The 20,362-nt window shown below is 40.9% G+C and overlaps 1 protein-coding gene across 4 annotated transcripts in view; it reads left to right on the top strand.

The window, feature by feature from the left end:
* The window catches only part of myo16 (myosin XVI), a 236,115-nt gene that overhangs the window by 61,996 nt on the left and 153,757 nt on the right, over positions 1-20,362 (top strand). For all 4 annotated transcript variants that reach the window (XR_004564741.1, XM_034185981.1, XM_034185980.1 and 1 more), the window contains exons 3-4: positions 2,901-2,971; positions 8,993-9,136. Coding sequence is in view for 3 of the 4 variants with exons in the window: in XM_034185981.1 (XP_034041872.1) it covers positions 2,901-2,971; positions 8,993-9,136 (215 nt within the window). In the remaining variant the exon portion in view is untranslated. The remainder of the gene's footprint in view (positions 1-2,900; positions 2,972-8,992; positions 9,137-20,362) is intronic.

Here is a 20,362-nt window from a genome sequence, read left to right as displayed (position 1 = left end):
AATGGACATGTATTATTGACTGACAGAATAAGAGTTGCTGCTGATTTTCAAAATTGACCAATTATTTGAGTCATTCATCAAGAAAAGCTCTCCACCAATTTTTTTTATTTTATTTGTTCACTCACTCACACATCTTCAACCGCTTACTCCAATTAAGGGGCATGGGGGGTTAGAGCCTATCCCAGCAGTCTTAGGGCATGTCTGTCGCAGGGCCACATATAGAGAAAGATAGACAGATGTCCAATTGTCTTGTCTTCCTGTTCCTTGTCAGTGTGCAGTTGTCAGGGTTACACCTGACAGCTGTGCGCAGCGTCTGACAGCTCATCTGTGTCAGAAGGTCCCGTCCCTCGTGATCTGGTTATGTGTCCCCACTCTCTGGTCTGTTATGAGTTATGCTGCTCTGTTCTTTCTGTTTTCTTATTATTACTTAGCTCCAGTTCAAGTCCCACATGTATATCTGTGTGTAATCATAACGTTAGGTTTCGGGTCTGTTGTACTGTTCTTGGGTGTTCCACGTTTGAGTTATTAATCTGTGATCCGATTATCTGCATGTTCCATGTTAGACCTGGTAGTTCATGCACTCTTTGTTATGGTTTGTCATTTCGTTTTATTTTCTACACTTTTCGGATTGTCTCTTTACCTTTCATCTTGGTGTTCCAGTGTTTCCTTTTGCCCTTGTTGCACCTGTTGTGAATCAGAGTATTTAAGCCTCTCCCTCCTCACTGTTAGTTGCCTGAGTTTGCTGTCACATGTGACATTCAGCTCCTGGTCCATGTCTTACACCCTGTCCACCTGCACCTGTTCGTCGTAAGTGTATGCCTCACTGTTTTTTTTTTTTTTTGACAGGTGTTTTTGGTTATTCCCTCGTTTGATTGTCATCTAGTCTTTAGTAGTGTTTTTAGATTTTTGTCAGACGGGATTGTTTGGTCTCAGTTGTTTTCACTGCCACCTTGGATAATTAAAACACTTGTTGTTTTGCACTTAATCCATTGTGTCCTGGCTGCCTGCATCCTGGGGTCCAATCCCTGTTCAGATTGGTGCTAACTGAACAAATGTGGTCAAACTTTCTGCTTCCAGTCAAGATTCAAGCAGCAGCATTTTGAACCACACTAACTTTGTTGTGTGGGCCGCTGAAGAGGAGGTACTGCTGGCCCACCACCACCAGAGGGCGCCCTGCTTGGAGTGCGGGCTCCAAGCACGAGAGGGCGCCAGACCCAGAAGAAGTGACAGCTGTCACTCATCCTCTGCACCAGCTGTCACTCGTTATCATCACTACCATAAAAGCCGGACTGCAACTCCACCTCCCCGCCGAGAAATCGACTACCGTGAGGTAATTCTCTGCTGACTGACACATTGTGTTATTTGCAGCCCTATTCCTGTGGACGGAGCCTTATCTGGAGTGGCGGAGATTAACGACGACGACTGTGCCTTACTCTCTGGACAGATAAGTGGTTACACAGGCGTTGCACGAGTGTGTGATTCGGAGGTGGAGGTTCCCCCTCCTAACGGTGTACAGACCGAGAACCACTGAGTGTAAAGACTTACACTCATTCATCTTGTTTCTGCTTTTTGCCAGCAGTACCAGGGTCGACAGTCGAAGACAGAGGTCACCTGGGGATTTGGGACTTGGCGGCTCCGGTGTTCTTCAGGCCGTTGGTGGTGGAAGCCGTGTGGGACGCGGCCTCTCTCTCATCGGGGTCTCCTATCTTCGAGCCTGCCCACACGTCACCTGGTGTTAATTGACTTTGCAGATTTTGTGTATTTAGTTGTGTATTGTCACAACATTAAATTGTTACCTTTTGGCTTACTCATTGTCCGTTCCTTTGCGCCCCCTGTTGTGGGTCCGTGCTACGACACCCTCCCAACAAACTTAGTGGTTTTGATTTGCACTTTTACCCCTTGTTTTAATTGTCAGAATTTTATTTTATTGTATTTTATTGTTTGTTTTATCGCAGGGGTGGTGGCCAAGTGGTTAGTGCACTTGGTTTCAGTGCAGAAGGTTTCCGGGTCAAACCCCATCCCTGCTGCACTTCTCCATGTAATGTGGAGTTGCATCAGGATGGGCATCCGGTGTTAACCTTGTGCCAGTTCAATGTACAGATCCACCTTGGATTTGCTGTGGCAAAGTGCAAAGAAAGGAGCAACCAAAGGGACTTACTGCTGTTCATTTTATCAATTTTACTTTCATTGCTATTAGTTGCAATAATTTCTTGCATTCTCTTGTTGCTTTTTGTTGACTTTTTGCATTATTGTGGTTGCCAGAATGGATGGTCGCCCAACTGAGTTGGGCCCGGTCTATTTGTACCCTACTCTTGTGAAGCACCTTCAGATGACATGTGTTGTGATTTCTCGCTGTACAAATAAATTGAAAGGAATTCAACAGCACTTTTCAATGTCTTTTGTGTTTTCATGTAAACAGATTTTAAAAAACAAAACAAAACACAAATGCTTATGTACCTTGTAGATGGGATTTTTTTTTTTAAACTGATGGCAGAAAATCCCCATTTTCAAAAATCCCCATGTACTTGTGGAGTTGGTCTCTGCCCATTTAAAGACTGCTTTTTGGTTGTGTTTGTGCCGTAGATCTGCGTCAGTGCGCGACTCACTGAAGCTTACATGATGTGAAGTGAACGTGTGTAAGCCAGAGGCTCTCTGGCCTGTTGAAGGAGCAGGGAGATTCCAAATCTTCACGCTCTAAGCTGACTGAAGCTGACTTGTCAAGGAAAGCCAAAGGACACAACATTCATCCTGGTTGTGATACCGAGTGACACACATAAAAGTGCGCTGTATGTGTGTTTGTGCCCTTATCGCCTGTCTCTCTTCATATAGCGGCTGGTGTCAGTTCATGCTGTTGTACTTAAATTATAGCCATATGGGATTTTGTTTTTTTTTTCTTGCAGTATTACGTCTCCTTAAGGAGGGAGCAGATCCCAGCAGTCCCATTTCTTCTGGAGGATCGTTGCTACACTTGGTAAGACAATCGCTTAAAGCAGAATATTCTATGTAATATAATATAATAATATATTAATATTAATATTATAATATATAATATAAAGTCTTTAAACCATTGGATTATATACCACTTTCAAGTAAACAATCAAAGTTCACTCCATAATAAAACATCAGGACATGGCAATTTCAGGTCAGTACTTAAGGTCAGATCTGGGAACCTGCACTGGTGATATGTATGGCCACATCCACCACACCATGCAACTGCCTTAGTAGTCCATTGGCCAGTAACCAATTTTGACCTAATCACTACCACTTAAGGGGAATAAACACTTACAATCTAGCCTCAGTGTCACATGGCCTACACAAAAATGTATGATAGCCATCCCATGGTGTATATAGCCAGGTAGAGGTCAATGAAGAATTATACATGGGTCAAAATTTCAAAATGCTCCAATCATATTGAAAAGCATACCACATTATGTCACCATTTTGCTGTTTTTACCCCATAACTCTAAAACAGTCAGTCTTGCATAGTCCAAACTATACCTTTTTGGAATCTTTAGGATCAGACAAAAAATATGGTATACTTTTCAATACGATTTCTGTGTAATTCTTCATTGATCCCTACCCGGCTACAGCTACCACCCTATCATGCATTTTTGTGTAGGCCATGGTATACTGAGGCTGGAATGTAAGTGTCCCACTGAAGTGCAGTGGTGGGCACACTTCCGATAATCCGATAACAGATAATTATCAAAGATAATGTTTTCATTATCAAATTATCTTTTTAGATAAATTTAAAAACCATCATCAGACTAATTATCTTCCGATGAATTGCCGTCCGATAACTTACTAAACTAAGCTGAACAGTGAAAAACATTTTTAAAACTGTTAAAGCTGTTGAGACCTACCTGTTAAAAGTTTCCTAATAGGCATGTTATTCTATCCTCTGCAATCAGAAACCACTCTATCGTCTGTAAGCAAAGGAGAACTGGTGACCAAAAAAAAGTCATTTCTTTTAACACCATACTAAATCGCAATGTCACTAAGTCATCCAGAGGCATACATGTTTAACTTATGGTTCAAATTTTAACCAGTCATTTTAGACAAGTTATTTAAAATTATTGTCATGTCTGAAGTTTATAAAGTGAAAATATCAGATATCAGACACTCTGTTCAGGGTCCACAGATAACAGCATTAAACGCTAGTGCCTAAAACTCTTGTGAATATATTCTCTGGGTTTATAGACGTTAGTGTATTTGCGTTTGTTAAATTCCACGCATCTTAAATGTAGCAGACACGGATTATCTGGAATTTTGTTTGACATTTTTTCAAGGCTGCTACTGCCATCTACTGGCCAGGAGTGTTCATGGCAGTATTAAACGTCTGGGTACATGGCTGCTCTCAAAGTGTTGGTATTGTCCATTGTCCAGGCGCTTTTTGTGTGCATATATTTGTTAACTTTGTATTCTAAAACTACGGTTAGAAGTAATTCCGACTCCTTATCGGTCCACACGAACGAGGTTGGCGCCATGTTTTTAGTTTTTGTGGAAGTGACGACAAGAGAATAAGGCTCCTGATTGGATAGAATTTTAATCAGTACCACCACCCAAAGGTTTGGCAGACTAATTACAACACATTTATACGGTTCGATGTGGATGGATTTTTTTTTTTTAAACGACGTAGTGTGGATGAAGTTTTTTCCCCAAACTGAAAGGGTAAGATATTCGGTTTTACAAATACCCGACAACGTGTGTACATGGCCTTATGTCTGTGAAAGGCACTATATAAATAAATTTACTTACTTACTTACTTACTAATATTGAGTGCACGTTTTACAACATCATAAAAGTTTTAAAACATGCAATTGCGATGACACTTCCAGGGCTCCGTAAAATGCCTGTTTTTACAAATAAAAATGGAATATTTTACAAAAGCACATTTATCTTTAAACCAACACACGACACACGTCACATTAACGTGTTGGTTTACATAATGGATTACTGAACCAATCACTGTTTAGCACTTTTACCTAGAATGCTTTGCGGTCTGTGTTTGTTACAAAACCTCAGAATTAGTGCCTTATTCAACATTAAAAGATATATGTTATATTTTAACTTTGTACAAATGACAGAATTGACATTAATGGAGTTATTCTATCAGTATTTTCAAAAAACCATAAGTTAGTATTACTTTATTTTTCAAGACCTCCGCCTGACCGGAGTGTTGAGATTAATAGGGAGTTTGCCTTATGGCTGCTCTTGACGTGCCTCTGTGGTGGGAGTGCTGTTGTAAATAAGAGCTTCCAGCAGGAGCAGAATGTTTAAAGAAAAATGATTATGATTAGTAAAGAGTTGATTATGTGGGTGCTCTCAGGATTTGTCTGTGCTGCTTCTTACAGGGAGCAGCATGGTCTAACTTTCATTGCTTATTCTTCAGGTCTTTCAATGCTTTCAAAAGCGATCGTGTTAAATATCAATTTCAGCTCTTTAGTAACTGCACATGTCCCATAGACAACACCGGAATTTATCGATTATCTGTAACTTCCGATACATTTTTGGGTGGTTTATTGGTTTATCTTTATCAAAGATAACTTTTCAGTTATCTTATTATCTGTTATCGAAGTTAATTTTTGGTTATCTGTGCCCACCACTGCTGAAGTGGTACCAAAAACCTTCTTGACCCATGGATGATGGGTCCAGCATGGTAACCACCCAGGCACATATTCAGTCCATCCAGTGGTGGGCACAGTTCAGCTAATCCGATAACCGATAATTATTGAAGCTAATGTTTTTGCTAGCGGACTAGCTTTTCAGATAACTTTTAAAACCATCAGTGAACTAACATTTGTTTTTGTTTTTTTTGTTTGTTTGTTTGTTTTGTTTTTTTGCTGGTAAAGTGAGCAAAGTTTAACGCTCAAAAACGCTTGTAAACCCTAAAATCAAACATTTTAGTCCGTCTGTTGTGTGTTTGTGGTTATCGCTTGCTGATGACATCATCATTAAGTGCAAAACGTGATTGACTGCTCGACGCAGGGAGCATTGTGGGTAGTGTAGTTCAGTTTCACTTTGAGCGTTACAGTGAGCGTTACCGTTCACTCGACACAAAAATAAAATGGACTAATTTTAACATTATTTTATTTTATTTCTTTGTGGCTGACGGTATAATGTAATTACCAAGACTTGGTGGGAGAGAGGAGATCTCACGGTACAGCTGTGTTACAGAGGGACTTTTCTTAGACACTGTTTTGGATCGTCAGGATGCTTTATGTGTATTATTTCTTCAGAATTTAGTGAATCCCACTGAAACTAACAGGTAAGAATTTATATTTACTACATTGCGCTGTCTTATCCAATCTGGTGAAACCCTACGTGCCGGCACGGGCTTTGCGGTCACAGGATGCGGGACTTCTCTGTATTCCCAGGGTGAAGAAAAAGTAAGCGGGTCAAAGAGCCTTTTCTTATCGTGCACCCGCTCTGTGGAATGGTCTTCCTGTGACCGTAAGGCAGTCAGAGTCCGTGGACATTTTTAAGTCAAGACTTAAAACCTATTTTTATTTTCTCTCTTAAGAATAGTTCTTTTTTTAATCTGTTTTATTGTTTTACTTCTGTTTTTAATTATGTATTTGATTTTTTATTTTATTTATTTATTTTAATTTTTTATGTTGAACTGTTCTGTGTGAGGCGCCTTGAGATGGCTTTTGTTGTGATTTGGCGCTTTATAAGCTGATTAAATTTAACTGAATTGAATTAAAATTGAAATACGTATATTTTACTCTGCCAATCAATGCATTAATGGACATATTTCGGTTGTTCAAACCGCAGGGTTCAAAGTGTATGACAAAAGCAGCAGCTTTTACTTTGTAAAAGACGGTGTATCTAATACCAAGATAAACTGTGACTTCTAATACTGTGTTTCACTGATTTTGAAAGATGATGACAGTGTTTCGGGTTTTATTTTTTTATTCATTCATTTTTTGTGCATTCTTTTTGTGTTTGTGATCCTTGAATTTACCCAGCAGCTCCTGCGGCGCTTAAAGTGAAACTGGTTTATCAGAAGCCGACAGCGTGATCTGATGTGGCTGCGTCCGAATCAATACTAAAAGTTATCCGTTATGGATTATCTGTAATAAGTTTTTAGCAGTTTATCGTCATAAAAGATAACTTTTCAGTTATCGGATTAATGGTTATCGAAGCTAATTTTTTGGTTAGCTGTGCCCAAAACTGGGTCCATCCCACCTTGCAAAAATGACCATTTTCCTGCTACAGCCAAGCAAAATGTGTGTCTGTGCACGATCCAGCTGTGTGCTGGATCGTGTGCAAAAAAATGGCGCCACGTGGATAAAATCTTGTAGCTGATGTTACTTCACAATGGATATGGCAGTGCTCATTTGTGTCTAAGAAAAAGCCATAACGCTACGGTTATCCTCACAAACCACTAAGAAAAGTAACGTAACAAAACTTGTACATATCTCATATAATCAGCCGGGAGACTATGATCACATGACTCAAAAAAAAGGAAAAAGGTGGACATTCCTCTTCGACTTATTGTTAGTCTAACCATAACTCTCATGCACAGATTCCACCCATGTTGTCCATGTGTGTAAATTTGTGTGTGTTAGATGTCACAGGATGATCAATGCTGTTCCATTACAGTGTGTCTGGAATGATGAGAAACACTGTATAATTCATGGTGTTGCCTTAATTACATTCAAGTCAGGCTCACAGCAGTCGAGCAGCTGCTTCACACTCTGCATTACACAAGTTATGCTGCACTCCCACGTTATTACCATTTTCCACAGTTTTTCGATCTGTTTCTGAAAAGTCTGCTGAAACAGCAGCTTCTGCAAAAAGGAACCGTGCTGAAGGAAGGAGGTCCTAAAATTCATTTCTTTGATATGAGTGTAAACCAGTGAAAACAACTGATTTTTGAGCACATCATTTGTGTGTGTGTGTGTGTGTGTGTGTGTGTGTGTGTGTGTGTGTGTGTGTGTGTGTGTGTGTGTGTGTGTGTGTGTGTGTGTGTGTGTGTGTGTGTGTGTGTGTGTGTGTGTGTGTGTGTGTGTGCGTGTGTGCATGCATGTGTGCATGTTTTGGAGAAAATGCAGGAAGCAAACCGTTGGTTGTTAATGGAGGGCTACAAATGTCTGAGATAGGAGGAAGAAATGTAATTTGTGTGAGAAATCACTCTCTGTGAATGCCTGAATGCTGCAAGCTGCTTATTCTATCATTAAATATAAAATCCTGCACAAGTGCAAAAGGAACAACATTATTATCTCCAACAAAAAGGCGTCTGCCTGCAGGATTTCACAAAAAAAAAAAAAGAAAGAAAAAACAGACTGATTTTCATAAAACTTGGTGGAGGCTGAGAGCATTTGTCAAGGAAAAATCCATAAAATTTTACAGCAGATATTTTTTACATATTCCAAAATAAGGCTGTTTGTTGATGTTTTTATTCATTTCTTGTGAACTGTTTAATGAAAATTAGACAAATTTGTTGCGATAATGTCTATGTGTGTGCAAATACAAACATTTATGGAAATGTACACCATCTGGTCTGGATGTGCATGTTGGTTTGGCATCAGTTTTAATCCAGATGCCCTTCCTGATGCAACTCCAAATATCCACGCCGAATTGATGTGAAAACCTTTGAAACCACTGGGAGGCAAAAGTACATCCCGCTGCACCACCACGCTCCCCGCAGTAAAAACTATACGCTTGTAATAATAATAATCACACACAAACTATAAAAATAACAGTAGCAGTGAAACAGTAGCAATTAGTGGGTGCACAAAGTACACACGGCACGGCCAAGAATGACCAATAAATTCAATTTGGAGTATTATGAGCATTTGCCAGTTCTCCAAGTGGCCATATGTAATGATTGGGGTTCTTTTCTCGTGCGTTAGACTCCTTTGCTTTTAAACACAGCAGCACTCGTGTGTAGTGTTCCTCAGGGAAGATATTTGTGCAGAATCGTCGTACAAGTTGTGTATTTTAATGAGCACGCAATAGAACATTCCTGTGCCTGCGTCCTCAGTGCGCTCGCCATGACAACGTCTTCGCGGCAGAGCTCCTGATCGAACGCGGCCTGAACGTCAACCTGCAGGACGAGGACCTGTGGACGGCTCTGCACGTAGCCAGCGCGTGTGATCATGCAGATCTGGTGTTGCTGCTGCTGCTGGTGAGAAATGCACAAACACACACACACACTCAGTGTTGGTGGAATGATTTTCTTGCATTGTGCAGTTCCATGTATTTTATGTTGTTATTACATCCACCAAGGATGTAATAAAATCATTGCCGTTTATTTATTTATTTGTCTGTCTGTCTGTCTGTCTGTTAGGAAGATTACGTCAAAACTACGGCACAGATTTTGAAATTTTTTTTACCACAGATAGATATTAGGCCATGAAAGACTCCATTAGATTTTGGAGGCGATCCAGATTTGGATCCGGATTCTGGATCACGTTTCACTTTATATACGCTTTGAAGGATTACAGCAAAACTACTTCACAGATTTTCACCATGGACACATATTAGGCCATGGAAGACTCCAATAAATTTTAGAGGTGATCTGAATCCGCATCCAGTTTCTGGATCAAGATTTCACTTTATATACGCGTTGAAGGATTTCGTCAAAAGTAATTTGTGGATTCTCACCAAATAATATTAAGCCATGGAAGAATCCACTGAATTTAGGAGGTGATCTGGATCTGGATCTGGATCCAGATTCTGGATCAAGATTTCCCTTTATATAGGCTTTGAAGGATTATTTTGAAACGGCTTCATGGATTCTCACCAAATTTGCACCACAGATAGATATTACGACAGGGAAGATTCCATTAAATTTTGGAGGTGATCCGGATCTGGATTCTGGATCAATTTTCACTTTATATAGCCTTTGAAGGATTAACGTCAAAACTGCTTCATGGATTCTCACCAAATTTTCACCACAGACACATATTAGGCCATGGAAGACTCCATTAAATTTTGGAGGTGATCCGGATCTGGATGTGGATTCTGGATCAAGATTTCCCTTTATATAGGCTTTGAAGGATTACTTCAAAACTACTTCATGGATTCTCACCAAATTTGCACCACAGATGGATATTAGGGCAAGGAAGAATCCACTGCATTTTGGAGGTGATTTGTATCCAGATTGGCAGACATCAGATATCTGGAATTGCTCTTGTTCCAACTGTGTTTGACAGCGCATTGCCTCACAGCCCTTTAATTTTGCATTCACTGTGGTCTAGTGGAATGGGATGTCGAATTTCCAAACAGGCAAATCATACTGTAAACATTGCAATTTTCAAAAGCTGCAGAGGAGGGCATGTGTTTGCAACCCACTCACTCAGTGGGACACCTGGCTCTGATCCGGTGGTGATGATTACACCTGCGGTGGATTGACTGAACTTGGGGAAGTCCTGTTGAGGCTGTTGCTGCTGATTGGGTCTTGAGTGTTTTCTTTATATTATTTGAGGGTGTATATTAAAACCCTAAACTGGTTTTAAAGTTCAAATGTAATACTTTCAAACTGCTAATAAACCAGATCCAGTTTTGTTGACATACACCATTAATCACCTTTAATTGTACTGTTGTCTATAAACCTGCTGAATTGAAAATTGACAAATAATGGCAATTCACCATAATTCAATGTTTTGGTGTGTTTGTTTTTTTAAATTAAGCAGCAGATTCTATGTAGGTGGGCACTAAAGGGTTAAAATATGACATTATATGACATGATAGTCCTACATCCGGGGGCAGCCCTCTTCTGTCCCCATCAGAAACAAATGACACTTTCTCTGAGTTTATGGACAAATTACATGGCAAACAAAATGAAAATACAAAGAAAAAGTGATGGTGCGGTAGAAAGCGGATATGTGTTGTGGTTTGTTTATGACCCAGAGCTCAAACATCTCGAGGCAGTTGTGCAGGTGAGAGAACGCAGCTACCCTGTCACGGTGTGTAGGCTAACACTTACCCAAACAGCCTCTCCCTTGCCCTGTCTTACCTTCTCCACTGGGAACCCTATAAACTGCACTTTTAGCGACTGCTTCTGTGATTGCAGCCAAAAACAAAACAGTACACCATTTTTCCGTGTGAAGTGATGCAGTGTTTGTGTTGCGCAATGGCAGGCTGTTTCCGGAAGTGGTCAAACCCCGTGATATGACACAGGGGTTCAAACGAGACTCTGCTGCCCCATTGTCACACTTTTGCAAGCCTACCATGGACCCTAGGACTAGTGGACCCTAGGACTAGTGGGAAGTTTCAAAGTTCCAGTTTGAATGCTAATGTTAGCCTGTTAGCATTGCATTATGTGACGCTCATCAGCATCACGTTATGTTACAATAGCAAGTTTGCTGCTAGTGTAATGTAAAACATTCAGAATTAGTGCTTTAATGTGCTCCCCTTGCTCAGGTTCTCAGCCACCACAAATATGTATTTTTAAGTATATTATAAATAAATGGAGACACTCAGCTCAGGTGTTGAGCTAAGTGTGATGTCAGCGCCTTGACAGCACCCCCAACGCCAATCTAGCGCCAAGCCAATTACAGAGCATATTGTATAGACTGTAACCTTAAGGAAACTGCAACACAATGACAGCATTTACCTGTTACGAAACAAAAGCAGTTTCCATAGCACTTATCAGTGACACTCCTGCACTGGCGCATTGTGACTTTACCTTTCAATTCAATGTATTTATTTAGAGCCAAATCACAGCAAAGTCATCCCAAGGCACTTCACATGGGTAAGGTCGACCAACCCCAATTAATTAGTTACTTAGTTGTTGCATTTAAGTGCTTTTTTTTTTTACTTTGTTGTTGTTGTTGGCAATAACCCAACCTAGAAATATCTTTGTTTTTGTGCTTTTGGTGCGATATAGCTTGAAATTGAACTGAATTTGAATTATAGACCTACTTTGCTCATGAGTCGAGAATGAAATTGCTCTGCACATATCTGCTGTTGTTTGACACACTGCTGTTTATAACAGAATAATATGCTTTATCATTTTGGCATTGCTTTATGCTTTCCACAACATTTCATGCACATTAAATGAAACCCGTGGAAACACATTATTGGAGAAATCTTCTGTGAAGGTAACTTGCATGGAAATGACCCGTCTTTGGATTTGCTGGGTCATTTGTTCTAAATATAACCAGTACTATGGGTGGGAGTGGATATGTTTAGCAGAGATTAAGGCAAAAAAAAGGGATGTCTGGTGCCAGTGTTTATCCTGGTTACCATAGTCTGAAGAGTAAGAGAGTCTACAACTCCCGTGGGCGGGACACCAGTTCATCATTGGTTATTTCCCCAACCAAGGCAGGTAGACAATTTCAGTGGTGGTGGACTGAGACAATGCAGATGAAGTGTCTTGTTCAATGGTGACCAGGAATCAAACTCAGCTCCACATACTGGTAGCCCATCTCCAAACCCACTGAGCTGCTGCTTCTGAAAGTGACATATTGCTAACTAATGTACAAAACTTAAAGTTACAATAATGGGCCATGACTTTACGAACTGCATTTTTTCTAAGTACGGAATGATGCACGCTTCAGTTTTCTTTCTTTGCACATTCAGCAGGAAAGATGGACTGCCATCCGTTTAGAAATGAAATGGTCGTTTCTGCCTGTCGATCGCGGCTCGGAGCGCGGCATGTCGTGCGCCATTGTGGGCAGTCCTTAAAGCTGTAGTAACACTTCTTAATCTCTGTGAAGCCCAAAACATTTTCACCGAAAGCCAAATGAAATTTCCGAATGGTTTCCAGCTGCCTGTCTCTAACAGTTTCTGAAAAAATTCTGATGGATCAAAGCCCAAATCATTCCGCCATTTCCTCACAATGAAAAAAACGACGAGAGGGGTGGACCAGTGCTCACTCAAAGCCTGCCCACAGGCGAATGACGCACCCGACAGGCGTGAAAAAACTCACGCATGCGCATGAAGGTTCAAGCTTGGCTGACATAAAAACATATGAATCAAATCCATATATTTTTTGCATAAAATAAAAAGGTCGGATACTTTTCTAACAGACCTCATAAAGAGTCCTAGTGTATGTATGGTTTTGTAAAAAAGCCAAAGCAAAATATGGAGAATGTTTTATTTTTTCATTGTGTGGAAATCACTTTGATTTGTCACTTATTTGTAATTGTATATAATAATAATAATAATAATAATAATTATAATAATAATAATAATAATAATAATAATAATTATTATTATTATTATTATTATTATTTTAATTCACATTAAAATTACCAATAATTGGACATGATACCATTTGACACCAAATTCCAGAGTCCTTTTAATTCTATTCATTACAAAATTCTGTCTCTCTGCATTTATAGTTTAGCGACATTGCAGCAGTTAATCCAAGGAGCCACCTTATCGTTTTAATGAAATTACCTTTTTGAAAAATGTGTGGTTCAAAATAAAATCTTCCCTTTGCCTAATTGATTCAGTATTTTTATTGTCAGTGTTGAACTTCAGAGTCTAAACTTGATGCCAACTCATTTTCCTTAAATTTTAAAAGGTTTTTTGTCAGGTGGTACAAAGTAAATGACTCATTTTCCATATATTCAGCAGTAATCAGCTTTTACTTGTTGGTGTGCTGTTTCAGTTGCTTGAAATCACGCCCAGGTCATAAAGGGTTAATGAGAAGCTGAGAAACATTCTCACAAGGGGGGATCTTGAGTGGCAGTCTTATCTTGGATTGGCACAGGAAGGAATTTTGCTGCTACAACCTTAATCTATTGTGTCCAACATTCTCTTTCGCAGCTCTCGTCATCATCTACATATATGTCCTTGATTTCCTGTTCCCAGTTCCAACACAGAGAATCAGTTCTTGCTGACGGAGATGTTGCTGAGCTTGTGTTTTGGAGAAATAAGGGTTTGATTAGTGTCTGGTTCCATTGTTGCTCTGTGTCCGGATTGGCAGTAATAGTAATTCTCTTATCTCATGCCTGCAAACAGGAGCAGAGGGAGTAAGCTGTTAAACACTAAAGCCTCTCTAAATCAGCATAAGCACTTCAGGGAAACAAGGCTGCAGCATTTAGCAAGTGACAACATGACAGGGATTGTAGCATGTGTAAGTGATTTCACCAACACAGTCTCAAAATGAAATGTTAGGGAACAAATGGTACATGTAAATACTGGTTTCAACTTAATAACAAGTTTAGGTCATGTCGAGGAGCATGCACCAGAAGCTGCCCCAGACTTTCAATGGCAACCACCCTGGCAGACAACCAGTTCACCCCATTTCTTGAAAGTGGTTATCTTCAGCAGCCAGATGAATAGTGGGCATCTCCTTGTCCTTCTCCAGTTGCTGGGGTCCTCAGCACTCAGGGACCTAAATATCAAAAATCATGTTGCCCCATCTCAGTCTCCATAAGTAACTTAGCCCTTTCATGCATGGTGGTCACTATAGTGGACAGCTATTCAAAAGCTGTTCTCTTAAATATGCATGGTCTTTGTTGTTATAGTTGCATCCCATACATTGTCACCTAATGGCAAGTCATGGTAAGTGCAATTTTTTAATGCAAACTCAAGCTGGCCGATGGGAAGCCAGAGATGCTGAATGCTCAAATCAAATCAAATCAAATCAATTTTATTTATATAGCGCTAAATCACACCAAACAGTTGCCCCAAGGCGCTTTATATTGTAAGGCAAAAGCCATACAATAATTACAGAAAAACACCAACGGTCAAAACGACCCCCTGTGCGCAAGCACTTGGCAACAATGGGAAGGAAAAACTCCCTTTTAACAGGAAGAAACCTGCAGCAGAACCAGGCTCAGGGAGGGGCAGTCTTCTGCTGGGATGAGAGAATCAGGAAAAAGACATGCTGTGGAAGAGAGCAGAGGAACATCTTGTAAATCTTTCTATAGCAGGACACCCCTTCAGGTAAAAAAAAAAAAAAAAAAATGCTAGCATCAAGTAACATCTAAGGATTCATATAATTGTTAAAATTTTCAGATGTTTACGAGGTCTATTAGATAATAAACCGACCCTTTTATTTTTTTTTAACTATATGGATTTGAATGACGTGTGATTACACCAATCATGCTTGAACCCTCGTGCGCATGCGTGAGTTTTTTCACGCGTGTCGGTGACGTCATTTCCCTGTGGGCAGGCCTTGAGTGAGATGTGGTCCTGCCCTCTCGGCTGAATTCCTTTGTTTCACACGCTGCTCGAGACGGCGCACGTTGCTTTATCAACATTTTTTCTGGACCTGTGAGGAATATCCGAGTGGACACTATTCGAGAAATTAAGCTGGTTTTCGGTGAAAAGTTTAACGGCTGATGAGAGATTATGGGGTGTTTCTGTCGCTGTAAGGACTTCCCACGCAGCGGGACGTTGTGCAGCGCTTCCAGGCGCCATCGTCAGCCTGTTTCGACCTGAAAACATCCTAATTTAAGGCTTAATTCACCCAGGATGTCATGAGAGAACAGAGAAGATTCAGAAGAGGCCGGCATGAGGACTTTATGCGGACATTCCACTGTTTAAGGACATTTTGTAATGAAAGACGTGCGCGCAAATTTGCCGAGTCGTTTCCGTGACGACTCTGCAAATCTGTGTGCGCCGCGACAGGAAAAACACCTCCGTGTTGAAAACCATTTGTAAAATTCAGGCGGCTTTTGATGGCTTTCAACAAGTGAGTAACTGAGAAATTGTTTAACAGCTTGGGCATGTTCCAACTTGCCCGTTAAGGTTTCCAACACGGAGGTGTTTTTCCTGTCGCGACCCCCGCGGTCGGGTCCAGCCCGACATGCGACTCTGCCCGCACGTTCTTTCATTACAAAATGTCCATTAACAATGGAATGTCTGAATAAACTCCTCATGCCGACTTCTTCTGAAAGTTCTCTGTTCTCTGACGACTTACTGGGTCAACAGAGCCTGAAATGTGGAAGTTTTCAACTTGAAACGGCGAGACGCTGCCACCTCGAAGTGCAGATCGCCGTCAGGCGCCGTGGGCCGTCCTTACGGCTACACTACCAGACCAAAATCTCTCATCAGCCGTTAAAATTTTTACCAAAAACCAGCTGAATTTATCGAATGGTGTCCACTCAGTTGTGCCTTACACTTTTGAAAAAAATTTTATTAAACAAAGCAGCAGTCTCTGAGGCATTCCTAAACAATGAAAAGATCGACGAGAGGGTGTGCGACTCCTCACTCAAAGACTGCCCACAGGCGAATGACGTAACCGACAGGCGTGAAAAAACTCTCGCATGCCCACGAGGGTTCAAGCATGTCTGATGTAATCACACGTGATTCAAATCCATATGGTTTTTGAAAAAAATAATAAGGTCGGATACTTTTCTAATAGACCTCGTATTTTGTATTGAGAGAAATTTGCAATTAATCACATGTCCACTAAATTGGACGCCATGCATCGTGGGCTATATTTCAACTGCAATAGACGTGCCTACCCTAACTTTGCTGTCCTTGATAAACCTGGTCTGATGTTAAATTTTTGGGGGTAAATTATTTGGTGTTTGTTATTATGAAGTAAATTGATGTTTTTTCATAGTTTTCACACAATATATCATTTCTGTTACTGTTTGTTAAATACAAATTTCTGTGGTTCAAAGATCAAACGCAATGTGTCCAGCTGAGTGGACATGTTTGTAACTCCATGAAAAATGGGTACACAAGAAAAAATTCAATTACACAGTTACTTTGATGCCTAAGAGAAATAAAAACACCTTGGGAAAAAATCTTGAATGAGGTTCTCATAATTCATGCATGAAAGGGTTAATTCCACACAAAGGCAATCCAGCAGTACCCATGGATCAAAGATATCCAGTTATCCCCTCAGGACACTGATTAACATCCAAGCCTCACGACTGCAGGCAGAGACAGCAGGGCTCTAAAGACTTGGGCCTGCATTCTCCTACTAATGTATTGGCAGCACCCAACATGTCTGTTCAGGGACCTTATTGGGACGTCCTTCCTAGGCATCTGTCAACCTCAAAGCCCGAGGGTCTAGGGTGGAAATATTCATTCACTTTCTACACCTGCTGATTCCAATGATGGGTGGCAGAGAGCTAGAGCCTGTCCAGCAGTCATACGGTGAGAGTTGTGGGGTACACCCTGGACAGGACCCCAGTGTATCGCAGGGCTACATATAGACAGACAAACTCATTCACGCTCACACGCACACGTACGGTCAATTTAAAATTTCTAATTCACCTAACTTGGGTGTCCTTGGAAGTGGGAGGAGACCCACTTGGAGGGGAACCCACACAAACACTGGTGCTCCACCCAGAAAGGACCAGGTGGGAAGCGATCCCAGGACCATCTTGCTCATGACTATGCCACCATGCCACCCAGAGTGGAAATATGCTTGGAATTTTAACCACACATTTGTGTAGACAACCGGCTGAATAGTGAGCATAATCATACACAGTCTTGCATACAGACTCTGTGTGTTACCGGAGGATTCCACCAGGGGGCACACCAAGGTACTCAGACCATGTAGAACTTCCAGATTTGCATGCTATAAACAATAAACTTAATATTTGACTGATCTCTGCCCAGCTTTGCCGAGAAGCATATTGGGTATTGCAACAGTAGTGACACATCATATGCATGTAGGCTATAGGGCACCGCAGTCTCATTTGAACCCTTGTGATATCGTCGGATTTGAGCACTTGGGGACAGCTGCTCCCGTTGTACAACACAGCATAACTTCACATGGACAAATGGTGTACTGTTTTGTTTTCGGCTGCAATCACCAAAGCAGTTGTGAAACTTTTTTTTTTTGGTTCCCACTGGAGAAGGGAAGACGAGGAAAATGGGTGACATCGTGTCAGTAAGCGTTAGCCTACACAGCTAACCACAGAAACTGTAGTCTCTCACCTGCAAAACCACCGCAACACGTTTGAGCTCCAGTGTCGCCGACCAAACGGTCCCTCCTAAAAATTGGTCCACCCTGCTTTCACTGTGCATGCATCATTAGCTGCGGTTCATGGATTAACACATCGTTCCTGCTTCAAACTGCACTCTAGTCATCATCTGTCTCAGCGACAGATATCTGAAGCTTTTGTACAACAATCATTTCCACATAAATTCAACATTATTTAATCATAAAAGACGGAAGAAGAGATCAGAGCAGTGCAGCTAAACGAGCTGTTAGCTGATGCATTCACTGCGCATCGGTCATTTTAAAGCGTCACAAAATAACGCCTCGTTTCTGCTTAAAACTGCCTTTAGAATGATTTAAGAGGTTTTACCTTTATCATCTGATGGTTAATAATCACATTAATCCATTTGATTGCTTTGGGTGGAGAGACTCTGTCTTCAATGAGCTGCTGAGCTCCGAAATGACGCATGCGCAGTCGAGGCAGGCTGGACTCATTTTTAGGGGGGACCATTCAGTCTGTGACACTGGGTCATAAACAAACCGCAATACATGTCCACTTTCCCACTGCATCGTCACTTTTTGTTTGCATTTTCACATTGTTTGTGTGTAATTTGCCCAAAAACTCAGAGAAAACACCATCTTTTTGTCCCCGAAAGTAGAGAAATTACATCATATGTGTCATATTTTACCCCTTTAGCGCTTGCCCTCAAATGAGCTGCACTGCCCAATCGTGGACTTTCCCTTAAAAAAACCAACTTCCCTTAGAAAAAACACTGTTTATTGCTTGCTTTATTGTTGATCATCCCAATGCTGCTCCTACGCCTTATGTGCATATTGCATCTTGCAGACATGTCTCTCATTCACTTCTGAGGTGCAACGACACACCAAAATGGCTGCAGAGTGCGTGAGGCATCCATCGGTCACATGCAAACATATTAAAAGCAGGTATATTTCCGCACTTAGACACACTATCACAGCACACAGCCCAAACAGTGTTACATGTAATTCCTAGACAAAGATGTAATAAGTGATGAGGGTTTTGCCCTCATTCTGCTGCAGTGTCTCCCACAGAGAGAGAGCGTCCCACGTGTCTTCCTAACACACTGACTGTTGAATATGAAGCTCTATAAATAGAGTTTAGCTCTATTAATCTGTGTAACCACCACCTGTGAACTTTGACTGAACTTTGATAAAACTCACTTCTAATCCTTAAATTGTATCTGTGCTGCTCGTGTTTTCTTCTGTCATGTTGGAGTTATCTACTGTATATCTGATTCCCCTTTTTTTAAGAATGCCGAGCTTACTCGGGGGAGTCGTTTTCCTGTAAGATGCTACTTTGCAATTCACGGCCCAGTGGGGTAAAAGTTGCAGAAGTGACCCACTTTCAACGCTGTTAAATTATGAATTTAATACTTCTGAACTCCAAGTGCTTTGAAGAGATTATTAACAGGAAGCCACTTTGCATGAGTGAAATTGCTTTTTCTTCTTGTTCTAATGATAATGATTTCCAACCCCTCGTTGGTGTTGAGATACCTGGACAATGGATCAATCCAATCCACTTTATTTATATAGCACATTTAACAACAAAAATGTTCCAAAGTGCAGCACATACAATAGAATCACGATAGATAAAACCCCAGTAGTCAAAAATTAAAAATAAGAAAATTAACAATAAAATTAACTAAAATGTGCAAGATAAATAAATAAATACATACAGCATACAAAAGATAAAACCAATAAAATCTACCAAAATAAAAACAAAACCAATAAAACAGACGACCACACAACTTAGTGTTAAAAACCAGAGAATAAAAGTGGGTCTTCAGACAAGACTTAAAACACTCCACTGCGGAGGCTGTTCGGACATGGAGGGGCAGAGCGTTCCAAAGTCTGGGGCCAGCCACAGAGAAAGCCCTGTCCCCCCTGATTTTAAGTCTCGTCTTGGGTACCACAAGCTGGAAATGGCCCTCAGACCTCAGAGCACGCGCCGGAGAGTAAATTTGTAGGAGGTCAGTGATGTATTGAGGGGCCATTCCATTCAAAGCTTTAAAAACAAACAATAAAATCTTAAAATCAATTCTAAAATTAGTAGGAAGCCAGTGCAAAGATGCAAGAATTGAGGTTATGTGATCACGCTTCCAGGCTCCTGTTAAAAGTCACGCTGCAGCGTTCTGGACTAACTGCAAAGTAGAGGATCAAGTAGAGGATTGTCTGTTGGGGTGAAATATGGTGGAGATCTTGTGTGCCCCTTGTGTGCCCCATGGCCGATTCAGTAACCATGAAGGCCCAGCAGGACCCCTGTAATACAAAAAAGACACACACATCTGAAATGTATAAAAAAAAAGGCGTGCTGGATCAAAAAGGACAGATCAAAACCAGAAAAATGCTCCCGTGCAAAAAGCTTTATTAGATACAAATAGTGGTGATGTTTGTGTATGTCTGAAGAAGGGCAGCTGCCCGAAACGTCACCACTATTTGTATCTAATAAAGCTTTTTGCATGGCAGCATTCAGGTTCTGTGGATTTTTCTGGTTTTGACCAGCAG

The sequence above is a fragment of the Thalassophryne amazonica genome, chromosome 14, assembly GCF_902500255.1.
Source record: "Thalassophryne amazonica chromosome 14, fThaAma1.1, whole genome shotgun sequence".
NCBI classification, from domain to species: Eukaryota; Metazoa; Chordata; class Actinopteri; order Batrachoidiformes; family Batrachoididae; genus Thalassophryne; species Thalassophryne amazonica.
The sequence above is the reverse complement of the archived record's forward strand: the minus strand, read 5'-3'. Positions and strand labels throughout refer to the sequence as shown.